At 47.2% G+C, this 16,777-nt stretch overlaps 1 protein-coding gene and 1 long non-coding RNA gene across 2 annotated transcripts; both read right to left on the reverse strand.

Moving 5' to 3' along the window:
* Positions 1 to 35: 35 nt before the first annotated feature.
* Positions 36 to 9,102, reverse strand: LOC128879844 (uncharacterized). The gene is made up of 8 exons (XM_054129370.1): positions 8,990 to 9,102; positions 8,636 to 8,730; positions 7,510 to 8,540; positions 7,039 to 7,233; positions 5,261 to 5,509; positions 1,683 to 1,997; positions 1,322 to 1,600; positions 36 to 1,089 (listed from the first exon to the last, which is right to left on the reverse strand). Exons 4-8 carry the CDS (start codon positions 7,059 to 7,061, stop codon positions 897 to 899), a joined length of 1,059 nt encoding a protein of 352 aa, XP_053985345.1. The 5' UTR covers positions 7,062 to 7,233; positions 7,510 to 8,540; positions 8,636 to 8,730; positions 8,990 to 9,102; the 3' UTR covers positions 36 to 896.
* Positions 9,103 to 13,510: 4,408 nt separating this feature from the next.
* Positions 13,511 to 16,275, reverse strand: LOC128879845 (uncharacterized). The gene is made up of 4 exons (XR_008457705.1): positions 15,771 to 16,275; positions 14,680 to 14,844; positions 14,444 to 14,578; positions 13,511 to 14,366 (listed from the first exon to the last, which is right to left on the reverse strand). It is a non-coding gene; the product is annotated as an uncharacterized LOC128879845 (long non-coding RNA).
* Positions 16,276 to 16,777: the final 502 nt, after the last annotated feature.

The following is a 16,777-nucleotide window of genomic DNA, read 5'->3' on the forward strand; positions in this document are numbered from 1 at the left end:
GCTTAGCTCGAATAAATAATTCGTTATAATTATTCTCGTGGCCTTTTATTGAAGATAATAGTACAGTTTTCCTATTATACATATTTACAACGATAAACCTACTAGTACAGAGACTGTACTATATTTCTTGCAACGCGAGACACAAGAAAAGTGATGATATTATAAGAAGGGGTAATTACTTCGACTCGCCTTCTTTATCAAATTCTCGATGTCGATAGTTAGGAATATTAATTATTCCAATGACTTAACGATACGTATCATTGAATACCTATCGCTATTACTTTATATATATATTTTTTAGCATTTTTCTTTTCAACTGTACCATCGAAATATTACAAAATTTGAGATATTCGCCCAACAGCATACATCATTCGTACTACAAACATACCAAATACATACACAAAGTACAGTCAACGAAAAAGAAACATCGTTAGCGGAAATGTGACTCGATCGAACTACTTAATATCGATTTGCTTCTAGTTTTCCCAGTGCGTGGAAAATTACTCTACTTGATATGTATAGTTTCGTTATGTTTTATCTACAGAATAATTTGTTTGGCATCTTTTAAGACATTAGCGACTATGATAGTAGAGTACATAGACGACAGAAATTAAACGTTGTCTACGTATCCCGAAACAATTTGTCCAGACTTTTACGAAACGAAGAGCGATGAAAAGGAAAGTGAACATACGATGGCACTCGAGATCGAATCTGGAAAATCTCTAGAAAATCTCGCAACATCCCTTAAGCTCAATCGCTGCTATTGCGATCGCTACGTATTGTCATTCGTGAAATCAGACGCTGATCATTTGACAAGAAGGTGAACGATTCTCTTCTTGGATCTCTCCCCCCTTTCACTGCTCCAGAGGAAGTATAATCGAATGTCTCTCTTTCTATTAATAAGGAACATTGTCGCGAACGTGAGCTTGCTTCCGGTACTCGTGCCGCTGGCACTTGCTCTTCCAGGACCACTTCGAGCAGACTTTCTGGGGCTTCAGGACGAAGCACTTCGTTCGAAGGACGTCGAAGAAGATTTTCCCGATGAAGTTCGCTGACGCTGTTCCCGCCATCTTCAGACACGCGCGGAAACTACAAGGATCGAGCACGTTCGATTAGTCTACGATATTGACGGATGGGGGACAACGTAGGAGAACGGGAAACGTTTGTATCTCGATCGGAAGGTTCTGATCGGTTCTGATTCGGTTTACTGGTAAGGTAATGGTAAGGTAATGGAAAGGTAATAGAAAGGGAATATAAAGTCTAAAAGAATAACGGGGTACAATTTTGTATGGGATGGATTACGGGCTATTGATAACGATACCGTTCGTCGCAGGCGCAGTGCATCATGCTTGAGATGCCCCAGTTGAAGATGCCGTAACGCGTCTCGAAGGCCGGTATGAAGAAAGGACACGCGGTGTCGTGTCTGCGACAACAGGCGTCAGCTGTACCGAAACCGCCGAGATTCGTGTACTTGGTCGCACGATGACCCCTGCCGCACCATTGAGTTCCTGGGATCATCAACAAGTCCCTCCGCGACCGACTCTTGCCTCTCCTCTGTTTGTGACTAGTATTCGTCGCGTTCGGAAGATTCGCGTACTTCCTGCGTAAAATATAAACATCTCTCTACAATTCTACCTCTGCGACTGTCGCGATCTCTGTTCCAGGTGACGATGTGCTCTTACCTGCGACGATGCTGCGCGATCACTTGGTTCTTCGCCCTTGTCCTCACGTGCACGCACCGATGACGCAACTCCGACATCGACGAGAGCCAGGAGAGGTCATGTGGGATCCTCGACGCGTCGTCGTCCACCTCAAATACCTCGATGGACGCCTGGGCATCGTAATCGTCGGACTGCACGCCGGATGAGCAGGAATCCTCGTCTCCTTTGGAGAGCTTCTCGTCGACGCAGTCGGTCAGCGTGCCACCCTCGTATATCAGTTGCAACCTTCTGCCGGTCTCCTGTAGCCAGACTTGCCTCAGTGCCACGTCCGTATCTCTACCGGGGGCATATATCATAAAACATAGGATCTAAGTTACGTTGCACTCTAATCTGCTTCTGTAATTAACCAGGCACGGTTGGAAATTAGGGGAATAGTGAGAGCAGAGCTCTGATTTGAATTATGTTACTTTGATGATAATCGAAGAAGTTTTTGATGGAAAGTAACATTCGTTAGTCTTGGGGCACACAGACTCTCAAAGACTCAACCCTCATCCGAGTGCAAAGGGTTAATAGTAACAATAATAAATTTTATGAACAATATAACGTCGCTCGAATATTTAAAACTACCCTTTCACGTTGTAGCAGTATCCAGACGAATTCCAGAGACGAAGAACGCGTGCCGCAAAGCGTGCGTTGAGAGAGAAGAGGTGAACAAGGCGAAGGTTACGTTGGGGAGTGTATATACTCGAAAGACCAATTGATTTTGCTTCGTCCATAGCATCCAGATCTCTCTGGGCTCGGAGCTCGATGATCTTCGCGCCTGGCTGTCTTTACGGGATCACCGAGTCTCTCTTCCACCCGTTATATTTAATAGATAGTTCGATGGGACGATCCCGGGAGAGCTTCGACCGCAAAGGGCTACCGTAAAACTTCCAACGCGTCGCTGTGGTCTACGACCTTCTGTGAATCGCAGGGTGCTGGGATTCCGGGTCACGCCACAAGCGAGGCTATCTGACCCAAATGTAGGAAGAATATTCCTGAATTTGTTCGTTGTATTCGTCGATAGGGCTTATCTGGTAAATCTGATCTCATCAACCAGGCACCGGTGGTCACCAGTGGTCATCAATCATCAACAGTTGTCGCCAATCTTCATTGGTACCCGTCAAGACGTCGCGCGTGTTCTGCGTATACATCGACGCGACTCGTGGGTATCCAGGGTCCGAAAGATCCGGAATAGTGACGCGTGACTAACTCGTAGCTACCGGAACGCGTGCAGTTCACGGTAGATTGGGCGCGCACGCGTTACCAAACGATGCCATCCGCGATTAACGTGCACCTATGATTGATGCCCCTCGCCTTACTTTCCGGCGCGTCGATAAGCATCTTCGTCAAGGCGTCATTTAATTCTGCTGGATCAGCGGCTTCCTCTCGCCATCCAAAAATCGCGTCCAAGACCGGTCCGGTTCATGCGGAATTAGTTACGGTTCGGAGAAAATTCGAATCAGGTTGCGGTATCTCGTCCAAGCCTGCTTTTTGCGGAATCAATTACACGGCCCGAGCAGGGACGGTGTTTCGGTGCTTCACGCGCTCTCCATGATTTACACGTCTCCACGAAAGCGTTAACATCGAGTCCTGCTCGAGCCGTAACGAATCCATCGAAGCGGAGAGAAATCTCGGGCCGAGTGCAACGTCTGTGTCTTCTCCCGATCAAAAATTGATCGGTTCCCGAGCGAGGGAATCATGAGAACAAGCGGGACGTGCTTTCCTCGTTACAGGAAAAGTGCTTTCCCCCGATTTAAGTGCAAGGCGACGTTTCGCGGTCGTGGAATTCCCTGGTATCCTCGTGAGAGCACCAGCAGATGAGTTACAACCGCTGGTCCGGGGCCAGCGTCCTTCAGGACACGGCGCGCTCCTGCTGGGCGTAATCCTTGCTTACTTAACTTGCCGCTTTTCGGCTTAGGGCCTCGGTTGGCTTAGCGGCCGGCGTCCGCGCCCCGAACGCGATAAATTGCTTTTCGATCCCCACGAATTTTCGCGACAAACAGCTCTGCGCCTCCGAATGGAATCCCTCGAAACCGGCACCTCTTCTTTATTCCTTTCTCTACGTTCGAAGCTCGTCGGCAAACGTCAGAGAATATACGAACCCTACGATAACCGCACAAGGTCCCGAGCTTGTGCATTTATGGAGAAATTAGTGTAGTTATCGATGTTGATATCGATTTAATAGTCTTTAGGTATACCTTACAGATGGAGGAAAGAGAGTCCGTCATCTAGAAGTGTAACTAGCAACGCGACGAGGTCTAACGCTGATAAAGTTGCACTTGGATGATCGAATGAACGAACGATTTTTCTCTCCCTTCGAGCAGCAGCGGACGTGGACGTCGGGTTCCTTTTTTTCTCTGGAAAGGAAGAAGGTGAGCGACTCGATTTAGCACGGCAGTGCGCGATTCTATGAGCTTCGACACTGACGGCCGTATCAGCGTGCCGCGTTCTTCTAAACGACGGCGCTTGAAAGAGGTAAACCGATGCTAAATGCACGCATAACAGCCCGCGCCCGTCGGCGTATTGGCAACGGTGAAAGGCAAGCATTGTTTTCCTGCCTGCTAACAGCCGCCTCCACCTCGAGCCCTCCCGTAGGGTCGGTAGGGATGCGGAGATTTGCTCCCGGCCGAGAAAATGTTATTCTAACAAAGAGGATAGGACGGCGTCGGCACTTGTCCGCCCCGAAAAAACACCGACCGCTGAGAAGCTTCCTAGGGATCCGTCTTGTTGGCTTCTGTTCGATCGGCGTCGCTGGTTCCTTGGGACGATAAAGGAATTCACTGTGTAATTTCGATCGATGGCAGGCGGAAGTGAACGTCGCCAGCTGGCGGACGAAAGAATATTCTGGGAATGGGATGCGTAAATTGGTGTAGTTTGAGAAACCCATTGATTCGATGTCAGAGAGAAGACAGTTGGTTTGTCCGTGATACCGCGAGCCTCGCGTCTCTGAGACAATCAAGGTGGGGTTTTTCGTTTCGAAAAAGTTGGTTGAAAAGTGACAGATACCGATTCGGTATTCAGGTTTCTTCGGATACCAGACGACTAATATTTCTGCGAGACGCAGGCATGCAAGTGTTGCGCGCATACTAAATAGGTACAGGGTGCAGCGAGGCGGCTACTGTCCCGTAAGTGCAACAAGGATGTACGGCGGGTCACCGTAGCGCAGGCGCCCATGGTAAATCAAATGTACAAGGCTTTTTTTACTATGAACATTAACTGTGGGTCTCCACAGGCTTGATATCGAATACGAAATCAATGAATACATTCGTCGGTTCGATCTAAGAGTCTGCAGCAATTAGTCTGCGGTATACAGTCCCATAAATATTCGTACCCTCTATGTCTATTGAATAAGTTTGTCTGAATTAAATAATAGGTTTGATGTTTTCAAATAAGTGTTTCGTTATAAATATGTACACGAAACATCAAGCCTGTCGTTTAATTTAGACAAATTTCTTCAATGAACACAGAATGTGCAAATATTTACCGGATTGGCCGTATGGACTATCAATTAGCCCCTCTGCACTAGAGATTGTTTTCAACGAAAAACGTCTGTTTACCCCCAGTTGACGACGGTTTCCTTGGCGCAGATCCCGTGCCAGCGGATGATTCGTTCGAGTTCTCCGTCCTGGAGGATCCTGGTGACCGAAATACCGCGGCTGTGAGGATTCCTTGCGGGTTCTAGCGAGTTGTTTTTGTATTGCAGGAGGTTCGATGACTGACGAAGAGCTCCAGCGTCCGACAACACCAGGAGCAGCCCCAAAGCCAGCAGCATCGGGCACCGGATCCAAACGATTCGCCTTCCTTCCCTGAGAACAATATTTATTACTGGTATCGCAATTGTATCGACATTCATCTTTGTTTTGAAAGTGTTTGATACACGTAGTAAATTATACCGAATTACTATAAAGTAGCAGGTTGAAAAAGGACAGGTTAAACTGCCCTTTGCTACATCGGGTAGCAAATTAAATTCTATTTCTTCATTCTCCGACGGGAATACGACCAAGTTTCGAGTTTCCAATTCCTTCAGCCTGAAATTACCGTCTACGACTCCCGGGTCTCTTTGATGCCTCTTTTTATGCTGACACTCCCATTACTATACTAATCGTAAACGAATTCGTACGGTTAGATTAGTGCGGTTAATTTTTGCGTATATATCGTAGGAAATGTAACAGGGCTGAGTAATTGTTTATCGTCGAACGGATTCGCTGGAGCGACCGATGTAACCCGAGGCATAAATTCCCGGCATTTCGTCGTGATTTAAAGAAATTAAAGCGACGTGGCTTCGACAAGCTCCGAATCGCCGATACCACCGGCGATTCGGTCGTTTTCTTTTCACAGAGAACTGTTTGGCATTTGGCCATCGGTCGCTTAATCATCTTCTTTTCATCGGGAAGATAAAACGAAGCCGCGCCTCCGTATCCCGGCTCTTACGTAATTAGCACGTATGATATCTGCGAAAACGATACGCTCCAAGAGTTATTCGTTACTTTCTCCAGCGATAATCTACTCCCAAGCAGATTAACCCGAGCAAACGTTTCGAATAACGTGATCTGGAGAAAGAAAACAAATTTCAAATACAAAGCGTGCTTGGCATTAGTTTTTACCCCAGATTCCCTCGCTTCTTTAACATACTCGTAAACCTTTCATTAAACAAAAATTCCACTTTTTCTAGCATCGCCATTGACGAAACAAAAGAAACAGAAAATTTCTACTCCAGCATGCGCTCGTTCGAAACGAGAGAGTGTCGATAGCCTGACTGCGATGTAATTTTAATGCAATTCGTGGCGAAAACAATATCGTATCGGAGTCACCTCATATGCCGTCATTCGCATAATTCAGGAGAGCCGCGAGATAAGAGCGTAACACGTATCGATATCGTTCTTCAAACTCGGATCTTTCACAGTCGTGTTTCTCTGCGAATTTAATCCGCCCTCGTATTATCGAGTGTGCGATTCAATCGGTAATTTTCAATTACGAATCGAAGAGACCTTCCAAGCCCGTCCGTGGATTGTAATAAAAGTAAAAGAGCAGATACTTTTATCGCTCAACGTTTCAGCCCTTGTCGTGGGCCCTCTTCCGGGGGAGTACAGTTTAACTACAGTTGGAACGAAGGGGTTAGCTTAATGTGCGCCAGGAGAAGATGTTTCCTCTTCTTGCAGCGCGCATCGAGCCAATTTCTTCGCTTCCTCTGCAGTTATGGAACTGCACAATTCAACGAGTGGATCGTGACGAGAAAACGATTACGTAACGACGAATGACGCGAGTTCGGGAAGGTTGATCGGACTCTGATATATAAATGAAAGGTCTAGGACTATTCACTCGACGACGTCCATACCTTCGTGACAGCTTCATCTGCATCTCATCCGTGAGCAAAAGATTCAAAGTGTCCCTGGCCGCGGCGTTTCAAATTCTTCCATAAATCACGCACCTCCGTAGACCCCGTTGGACTCGCTCAACGAATGTGCATTCGTTCATATTCGACGGATCGAACACTCCCGCGCTTACGGACGGAGATGAGCGAATTTCTTATCTGTACAAATGTTTCGCGTAATGAGTATAAAAGTAGCTCGATAAGCGCCGATAAGTGTTCGATGACGGGCACGAGAAGTTATTGCATCGACGTGTAGATTCGTGCAGCTTTACTTTTAAGTAATTTCTCGAGTACGTTTTATATATTATATATGTATAAACTCTAGTATATTCAACTCTAGTATATTCAACTCTAGTATACGGGAAGGTTTGAATCAAGGCAGGTCGAGTTTATGCATCGACCTGGTGTTGTACTAATACGCCGATCTCTGCTTACGGGACGATTAAAGGACACTCGAAGATCCTCGAGGAAGAGTGCAAGCTTCTCAGTTAACTTTCTTCGGCTATTCCAGGGCGGTTCGACGGTTGCGAGGATGGAATTGATATGAAACTGTCCTGAAACTGTGTGCCACTGATCGAGAGAAAGCACGAGCGTTCGATAGGGATTGAAAACGTCGGTCGAAATCGGGCCACGTGGACGAAAGGCGGTCTCGCGCCCTTTTCTGCGTTGAATCGTCGCGTGCACTTGGCTCCCGCATGCGGGACAGCTCGCGTAGGCAATCGGCCGTAGTGACTGGCGCGCTACGCTCGCGACTCTCCCTTAAATACCGTCGAGAGGTATTCTGGTGGTTGTCCAGTTCACCTACACCACCACCTATTCTGTCACTCGCGTCTCCTTCTCTCTCCGTGCGCCTCTTCCCTCGCCGTTGCGTTTCCCATCCGCAACCCCACCACCGCTCGGACACCAACCGAAGTCTCCGACTCTCCGTGGCCCCTCTGCCGCCATCTCCGACGCTGCACCTTCTACCACCAACGAGCCGCCTCTGCCAAATCCAATCCTACCCACTCACCCTGAGATCTAATCCCCCGCTCTCTCTTTCTCTCTTTCTCTCTCTCTCTCTCGCCATCTACTTCCCCTTTTCCGCCTCTTGTCTCTGTTTTTCGCTTCCTCCATCTTCTTTCATCCCTCTTTCAGGGATTTTCCGCGCGCCCTCTTTCCCTTCCTTTTTCACCCCCATTTCTCTTTCTCCGCCTCAACGCCACCCCGCTCGTTCCCTGCGCCTCGACAGTCTTTGGATCTCGCGCGTCTCCCTTCGTCGTTCGCTCCTTTGTCCTTGCCCCGCAGTCGCTTGCTTTTTTACCCTGATCCTTCTATCGTCTAGGCTGACTCTGTCGCGAACGACTTTGGTAAATGCCCGTGCATCCATCACCGAGCGTCACTGCGGTGACCAGTAACGTGCAGCCCGGAGAGTCTTGGGACGCGATTGTGCGGTCGCGGATCGCATCCAGGCTGCGCGCAGCGGCCCACTGTAGGCCAGAGGCATGAAAATGTTGTTTGTCGTTAGTCGAACTAAGTATTTTAGTTTGGTATATGTTTACGTTGGATGTACGGAGGATCTCACCTGTATCGTATTACTGTAAATGTTCCATGTGGAATGTAAGTGGAAATTCATTTTATATCGAGATCGTAGGCCTTGGCAGTGACGATACGGAACCCCTTTGAATATAGACAAACATCTATTACTCGCTGTTTCAGTTATCACATTACAATAAATGTTATCGTTCTATAGCGATACATTGTTTAAGACGAGCAGCGAGATTTAGAATTGCTTATAAAGATGAATCGCTGCTACCAGACGATTGTTCTTGGAAATGTACGATATAGACAGACACCATGTATTCAAACATACTAAATCCGCGGTACTCGCCTTAAACTTCGATCGAGGATTCCGTGCGTGTGCGAAAAAAGTGCATACGTGGAATTTACTCCCAAACGGTGACTCGTTCGACGACCAGCAGACAGAATAATCATCGACATTAATTCATCGACGCAAGCAGGGTCAGCGTTCGTGCCATCGGCAGCGGCTCCGAATTTCTCGGAATGGGCGGACTGGACAGAATAAAGCATTATTTCAAACGATATACAGGAAACAGTCCACGATATTTCATATCGCGTAATTACGAAAATGAAAGTAAAAGGAACGAGAGCTTTTAACGATGTTACATGTTAAGAGTACTCGAACAAAATTATACTAAGCTTGAGAAATCTCGTGGTACCTCCTTATAATAATCCCAATCTCTAATACGCTTCCTTAATTTAAAAAGAGTCCCTCTTCCAGGTTATACATACTCCATTTGCACGGGACCTTCCCGCTTAAAATCTGATTGTATTTGAACCGAGTCCTATCGTTTGGAATATTTTTTTCTCTAAATTTCGCCCGGGTCTGAATTGGAACCGGAAAGAACGTTCGTCGATAATAAATTATGCAAGTCCGTGCGAGGCGAGCGGTCCTCGTCATTGGCCGTGAGCCCCCGGAAGATCGCGTCGCGATTGGCGGCCAGCCAAAGGTCGTTTTTCGCGAGCCGCGCGATAAACTTTCGTCCCGGTCGCGGCGGCGGGAGCATTGTCGCGCGAATTAGCGCGGCTCTTCAATTTTTCCACCGGTTTGGTCTCCATAGAAATCCTGGACGTCTTCCGTCCGCGATGGATTTCCCCGGGAACGATTCCTTACTTCCGCTGCACGGCCACCGCGAATATTTTATTCGCAGACTGGCTCGTTTCACGCAGAATCGATCACTTCTCTTCCAGACATCGTTTGGTGTTAGAAACTGGGTCTGGTAATGAAGAAATAATAAATATATCAGGGACTCTCGACACAGTAGAAATATTTACGCTAGGTAGTCTATGTCTATTGAAGAAATTTGATTAAATTAAATAATAATAATTAAAATAATTAAAAAATAAAATATATAAGAGGTTAACATTAAAAGTAATGAACTCTACTTTACGCAAAATCTACTCTAAGGATATGCAGTTGGAGACGAACATGCACTTGGAGACATCGAACCTACCATTTAAACAAATTTCCAGGATAGACAATGTATATTAGATATAGAGGGTACGAATATTTATGGGACTGTCTGTATCTATGGAATTAACAAGATTTTCCTTTAAGCTTAATAACTCTTCTAAGGCCCCTTTAATTACTCAGATGGTTCGACCAGGTCTTCCACTTTCGTGAAATGGTATCGAGAGGCTTATGCTTGTGCTGTAAAGCGCAGGTAACAATTAGACATAGCGATGGCGTGCTAAAGGGTCGCAATAAACTGATGAACGACTGCCCCATCGTAAACACAAGCCCGAGGACTCGTGCTGGACTCGAGGGGCACAAGCGAAACGCATTAATACCACGCGAGGAAAAAGGACGTACCAGCGCCGGTGTCAGGGATCCAGAGATTTATGCTCATCCATCGGCAGCTCCTGAGTGGCCTCTTCGAGAGGAACGGGATCACCGCCACGGAAATTAATTGGCGGGACGAAGAAGTGGCGTTGAAAAGCCGGCAGTGGTTTCCAGCCATTGTACTCCTTGCGGTTATGACTCGACTGCCGTAGGACAAGGCTGAGAAAGGGAACCGTGGAAGGGGATGGCAGGGGCAGGGGCCAGGGGGAGGGAAAGGGCTTGGTCGAGGTGAGAGTCCGTAAGTGAGTAGGTAGTTCTCGGGCCACTCGATTGTTCGACCCCTCGAGGGTTCCTCCACGAGAGCTACCCGTCTCTCTGTATGCATGCTTCCGAGTGCCATAAAGAAGTCCCGAACGAGAGTCGTCCCCACCGATTTGGAATCCTACAAATTCGACAGCTAAGACCTGGTGGGAGAAGTAGGTGTTATTAATCGATACCTCGAGTGTAATCTGCTTAAAGCTATTAACGCAAAATGTTCGTTTAGACGAGTGAGAAAGATTCGTGCAATAACTGCAGCTTACCCGCGAAACAGGTGCTTCAAGAACAGAGTTTTTTAGTTTTAGAGCTACCTGCGCACCACCGCATACGACTTCAAGAACGGTTTCCGCAGAAACTTCGCTCTCCCACGAATAGTTTTATTGTTCCTGAGACAAGGAGCTCTGGGTAGAGCAAGCAGGTCCCTGGGTTGACTTTTCCAGCCACTTCTCGATCTCGGCAAAATATCTATTACCCCTCGTCACGCCGCACCTGGCACTTCCTCCTCAGGTATCGACAAACGCTCAGGGGTTGATCCGCTGCGGTAGCCGTGAAACAGTTTCGACCTACAACGAGGAGACAAAGTTACCTCGAAATACTTCTCCGAATTCATCGATGATTCGTGGAATATAAGAGAATATACGAGTTCTTAAAATGACCAAAAATGGAGAAGATTCCGTGGAAGAATAAACACGCTTAACATTCCCTCCGGGCATCGTTCACATGGTTGGTAAACAGCTTCCTCAAATACTCCGGGAACGGAGTTTACCGTCCAGAAGAAAACGGTGACATTGGAAGCGCTCCTTCGACGTGCTCGATCAACCGGGTCGCAGTTCTCGGCCAAAGATCCCAGGGTCTATAACTAACTTGCTATTATGGCGGTCGAAGTGTAATTATCTCGCGATAGTTCGGCCGCAAGACACTCCGCTAACTAGAATGCAATTTGTGGATACTGCCCGTAATCGAATCTCCCTCCTGTATAATACCGTGCAAAATCGAACGTCTCCTTCGTTTTCGACCTCCTCTGTTCTCATTTTTTCTTTTCTTTTTCTTTTTTGGCGATAATAAAATTTACCTTATAAACCGTTCCAGGGCCGCGTGCTCTAAGTATAGCCGTCTGGCAAAGTGGCGAGCAAATTAGGGAACGATTTCACTGGAACTCTCGTTATAATCCCAGGACGCCTAATTTTGTACGTTTTACTGTTTTTACGTTCTTCTTTGGGCCGTTAAATTTTACTCTGACTTACAATAAATCGACCTTTGCAAGAAAAAGGTCCTCGCTTTATTGATCGGGAAAGCTGACCGAAGAATCATCGTCGTCAAGGATCAAAAATATGAATGATTAATTCATGCTCCGTAGCAATTATTGGGGGATGCTGAGAAACGTATCGATCATCCTTTGGACGTCCGCGACAGGATCCATCTGGATCGTCTCACGATTCGACGAGGTCCATGATTATTTCCACGGAGGATGGCCTTCCGGTTTGGTGAACAGGGAGAGTTATAGACACCAGCCGACCTCTCCTTCCAAGAGCTAATTAATTTTTATAGCCTCGGCCGTCGAAAGACTCGGACCGTCGCGACTGAACCGTACATTCCTTGTTCGGTTCCTGCACGAGGAATATTAATGGACCCAACCCGTTCGCTTGGCTCGTGTTTGCAGATTTCGTCCAGGGTCCTCTTTATTTGCTGATCGTCTCGCTGTTATAGTTTCAACTTCCTCGAACCGGCCATTATTCGATCATACGGACACCACTTGCCGAGAATTTAACAGCCGGAGTCTCTGTTATCCTACGGATGAAATAATATTTAGTCGATATTTGTTTGAACATTTTGAAGGTTGTAACGTAGGGAAGAGGGAATACCTCTTGATCGAAGTTGTTGACCTCTTGAAATTTATGGCGGACAGAATTTTTAATCGAACTCGGCTCCGGAACAATGAATTATAGCTCGATCTCAGCTCGATCCTCTCTTAGGGATAATTACGTTCCAGGGCTCCACCTTGGGAGGCTCGAGTCATTAAAATACTAATTGTTCGGGCATGCATACACGATTCGACTGACTTCGTTACCGCACGAAACAATCGTGAATTAGTATTCCGTTTACGAGTTTACGACACGACCGAATAAATGACTCTCGACGCTTTCCTGTTAACGCCAACGGAACCAACGGAACAAAAATGCGAAGGTGGCAGATGGTTCGGTCGATTTGTGCGGACACGAGGCAACCCCTGATAGAATTTGCAGACTCTGATACAAAGCGAAATAAACTGCAAGCCTCGATGAATTCTTTTCACCCTACCCGCTGCTCGTCTATTTTGAACGCGTTAAAAATTCATGTCTTCGAGGATGCTTACTTCTTTCACGTCGTCTTCTTTTCAGCCTGCCGGGGACTATGGTCAGGTCGAAATAAACCGGGCCACTACTCCCGGAGAAGTGATTCAACTGTTCGCCACAGTGCATCGACTTATGCTTCGATTCTTATGCTTACGATTCGATTATGAAATATCATTTGACGTTATCGGATCTTTTAAAGTACGGCCATTAGGTCGTTTAAATAATTGGAATGGTTCAGCTCACAGTGGACTGTTCTCTAGGGACAGAGAATAAGAGCACTGTTCTTGGACTATAAAACGCATTATCTTTTACGTTCGGTATAATGCGTGCAAATATAAGGTATTATACAGAAGCATGAACGCGAATATATTGGTCTAGATAGAGAAAGAGAGATAGAGAGAGTACGAGGACAAGGTTAATCGTGCCGGTATACACTGGGTCAAAATACCCGTATGCGTCAACACAGCCTGCTTGTGTTAATGCGTGAGAGGGCATAAGTCGACGGCTCTATTACAAGAGGCGGGATTCCACAGTTGTTGAGAGCCTGTGGTTTCGACATGGATACCCACCACGGGTTTACTTGAACATACACACGCAGAAAACTACGTCAGACCGCGTCAGATATCACAGATCAGCTGTTCGGTACCTCGTGGTACTCGGTTACTCCACATAATACCATGAGAAAGTCGCTACCAAAGTAACAATCCAAAGTTACTGCGTCATTTCGTCGCTTTAACCTTGCGGGCCGCATCATGTTGATCTTCCCTGATGTCCCGACTCTCTCTTGTTAGTACTCTCCACTGACTCGCGTTAAAATACGTTGGGCCAAGGCTTGCGGCGCGGGTTATTTTGATCCCGCGCCACCAGTCGAGGATTAACGTGACTCCACCGCGATCAATCCATGGTCTACGAGCTCTCTGCTCCGAAACGAAGACGCGCGCCGCGAATTTCATCCCCCTCGAGGCAGGGCTCCTGCTCGGGAATAAAGGTGCCTCTTCTTGTAGCCACAACTCGCAACCTACAATTCGGTGGCTTCCTACGCCACCGCCCTTTCGCGCGGGGCGGCTCAACCACTCGTGTCCCGGCCACCTCTGACGAGTGCCAAGTGTGGCGGGAATTATGCAATTATTGCGTTGCGCCCGACAATTGTCGCGCGGAAAACGGCGGGTGCCTGAATGGCATGAGTGTCTCGAGGAAAGGGAGCGAGAAACGGGGATTTCCTCGCCGATTTACTACCGAGGCCCCCCCACACACACCCCTCGCACGGTTCCTTGGTTAATTCATTCTGTGATGTGGCCTGGCTAAAAGAGAGAAGTGTCACGAAATGGTACGACTAACGCTTTCTAGATAACTTTTGAGATATAGTGCAGGGCCTCACCGAGTCCTCTTCAAGCTTAGCATAGGCTAATCGTAACTTTCAGCCTTGATGTGATCGAAAGAAGTGCCCGAGAGTCTAAACCCTTTGGCACTGAGGGATCCTGAAGAGACTACTTTGGAGTCCACTGCACGCCAACTGCTCATAGAACAGAAAGAAGACCTTGGATCGGGTGTTTTGTTCGCATCGAATTTAGGAGGTCACAGGGTCAACAGTGCCAAACATTCCTCCTAAAATACCTGGAGGAGTGAGCCAGCGTTTTCCACGCGCGACGCTCCTTTCTCCTGGCGTGCCACTGTTCTGTGTACAGAGAAGTTTCAGGGCGTCAACAGGGAATCCTCGCTGGCCCTAGGCGCATCCGCGTTAGTAGACCTCCCTTGAAGCTGAAGAACCGACAGGATACCCTGAAATCCATGAAGCATTATCAGTTCAATCCAGTTAAACTCCAGATAATCTATAAAAGCTATTTAATCGTTCCAGATCAAGTGCGTTCAACTAAACAAAATACCGAGGACTTAGCGAGCGCACGAAGCGATAGAAGTAGTTTGATTTTACGTGAAAGCGACTTAATCTATCGCTGGACGACGGTTTATTTTCTAGTCGATACGATGGGCCGAGACGCGGCAGCAGAAAAGGGAGGAGAACAAAAAGAAGAAGGGACAGATAGGCACGGTGCAAACCGCTCAACGAAGGAAATAGAATTCAGTGGAGAACTTCCTTCATTTCGACTTTTACCGGCTCTTAGCCAAAGGAACGTTGCGTTGTAACGGGTGACGCTCGCACAAAGGTCGTTAAACTTTTACGCTGAATGTTTTTCTTTATCATAGATGAAGAAGTCGATAAAAAGTTTACGCAACTCCGTTTTATGTAACTCCGCTCTCAGCGAGGGGGAAACAAAATTACTAATAAAATTTGTCGCGTGGCAGTGATTCGTCACCAACGCAAACACGCTTCTTTAATATAAGAGCTTAAGGATCTAAACCGAGGATCTCGAAAACGTTGACAATAATGCCTTCATGAGGTGCGCTGACAAAGGCACCCTATATTCCCCAGACGGCATAAATTTCTCTCTGCTTGAAGCGTTCGGTTACGTTTATACACCGACCTTTTCCTCTGTCTGAAAAATCGCTTAGCTGGTAAGCACGCACAATGACTCGCTCGTCACGGGGAAATTCGTTCGATCGGTTACGCTGTCGAGCCCCAAAGATTTGTCAGCCGAAGCCGCGGCGCGGGGACGGCGTTCCCTGGACGAAGTTAGGCGAAAAGAAACGAAAGAAAGGCGAAGAAACGAGCTGGCAATCTCATCAATTCAAACATCCATGGTAGATACCCCTGATAATATTTACTGCACGGTCCGAGGCGGGGGTGGTCGGAGGGCCGTGGAAGAGCCACTCCGGAAGAGATGAGTCGGTCCATTCAAAAGACGCTATTAACAGCGCTATTGTCAGGACGACGTGAAAGCGGCGTACGTGAAATTTAAAGTGAACCAATATCACGCTGCTAATTCCAGTTTGGTTCGGGAAAGTATCCTGAAACAAAAAAAAAGGGTACCGTTAGGATACATTGTTCGTCACGAAACAGTGATACCACGCCACTTGACGTTCTCGCCCTAAAAATAAAAGCGTCGTAAGTGGATTACGCTTGTTTATGTAAACGCGCATTATGCAACGCGGGATTAACGAAGCATCGTATCCGCCGATCAACGTGAATCCCCGTAACGAGTCGTTAATACTAACTCGAATTAAAGTGAAATTTAAAACGTACGCAGCGGCCACGATTTCCACGAGATGCGGGGGTCGAGGAAGGGCCCACCCTCGGTAGTGATCATCGACTGGAACCAGGGATCGAGGAACGCATCGTCCCGAGGAGATCACAGAGAAAAGAGAAAAGTTTACGAGGCGCGTATGCGCTGCACACGATCCGGGCTACGGCACAATTCGCCACTAATTGATTTTACGACGCCCGTTATATTGACCGTGAAGATCGTCGACATGGCTCGCAGGGGTGCAGATGACACCCTGGTGCGAGCCATGCATGACGCCCTTTTTCGGGGACACCGAGGAATCTCTATGCACCCTGATCCTCGGGAGCGATTTGATCTAGAGCCTGTGTCTGCGCTCTGCTCTTTGTCTTTTAACACTTCCAGTGCCAGGCATACTCGTGAAAATATACATTACGTTAGTATTTAGTTTAACAACTCGATGAAAATTCGCGAATCCTAGCCTGACTTATTTTTCTTCAACACCTTAGCTTCACGATTCGTTTCTTAATCCTTAGTAAAAATTTCTGGCACCCATGTATGGGCTTCATAGACAAGTTCAGCCCAGGAAGAGTTTG

The sequence above is a fragment of the Hylaeus volcanicus genome, chromosome 7, assembly GCF_026283585.1.
Source record: "Hylaeus volcanicus isolate JK05 chromosome 7, UHH_iyHylVolc1.0_haploid, whole genome shotgun sequence".
Taxonomy (NCBI): Eukaryota; Metazoa; Arthropoda; class Insecta; order Hymenoptera; family Colletidae; genus Hylaeus; species Hylaeus volcanicus.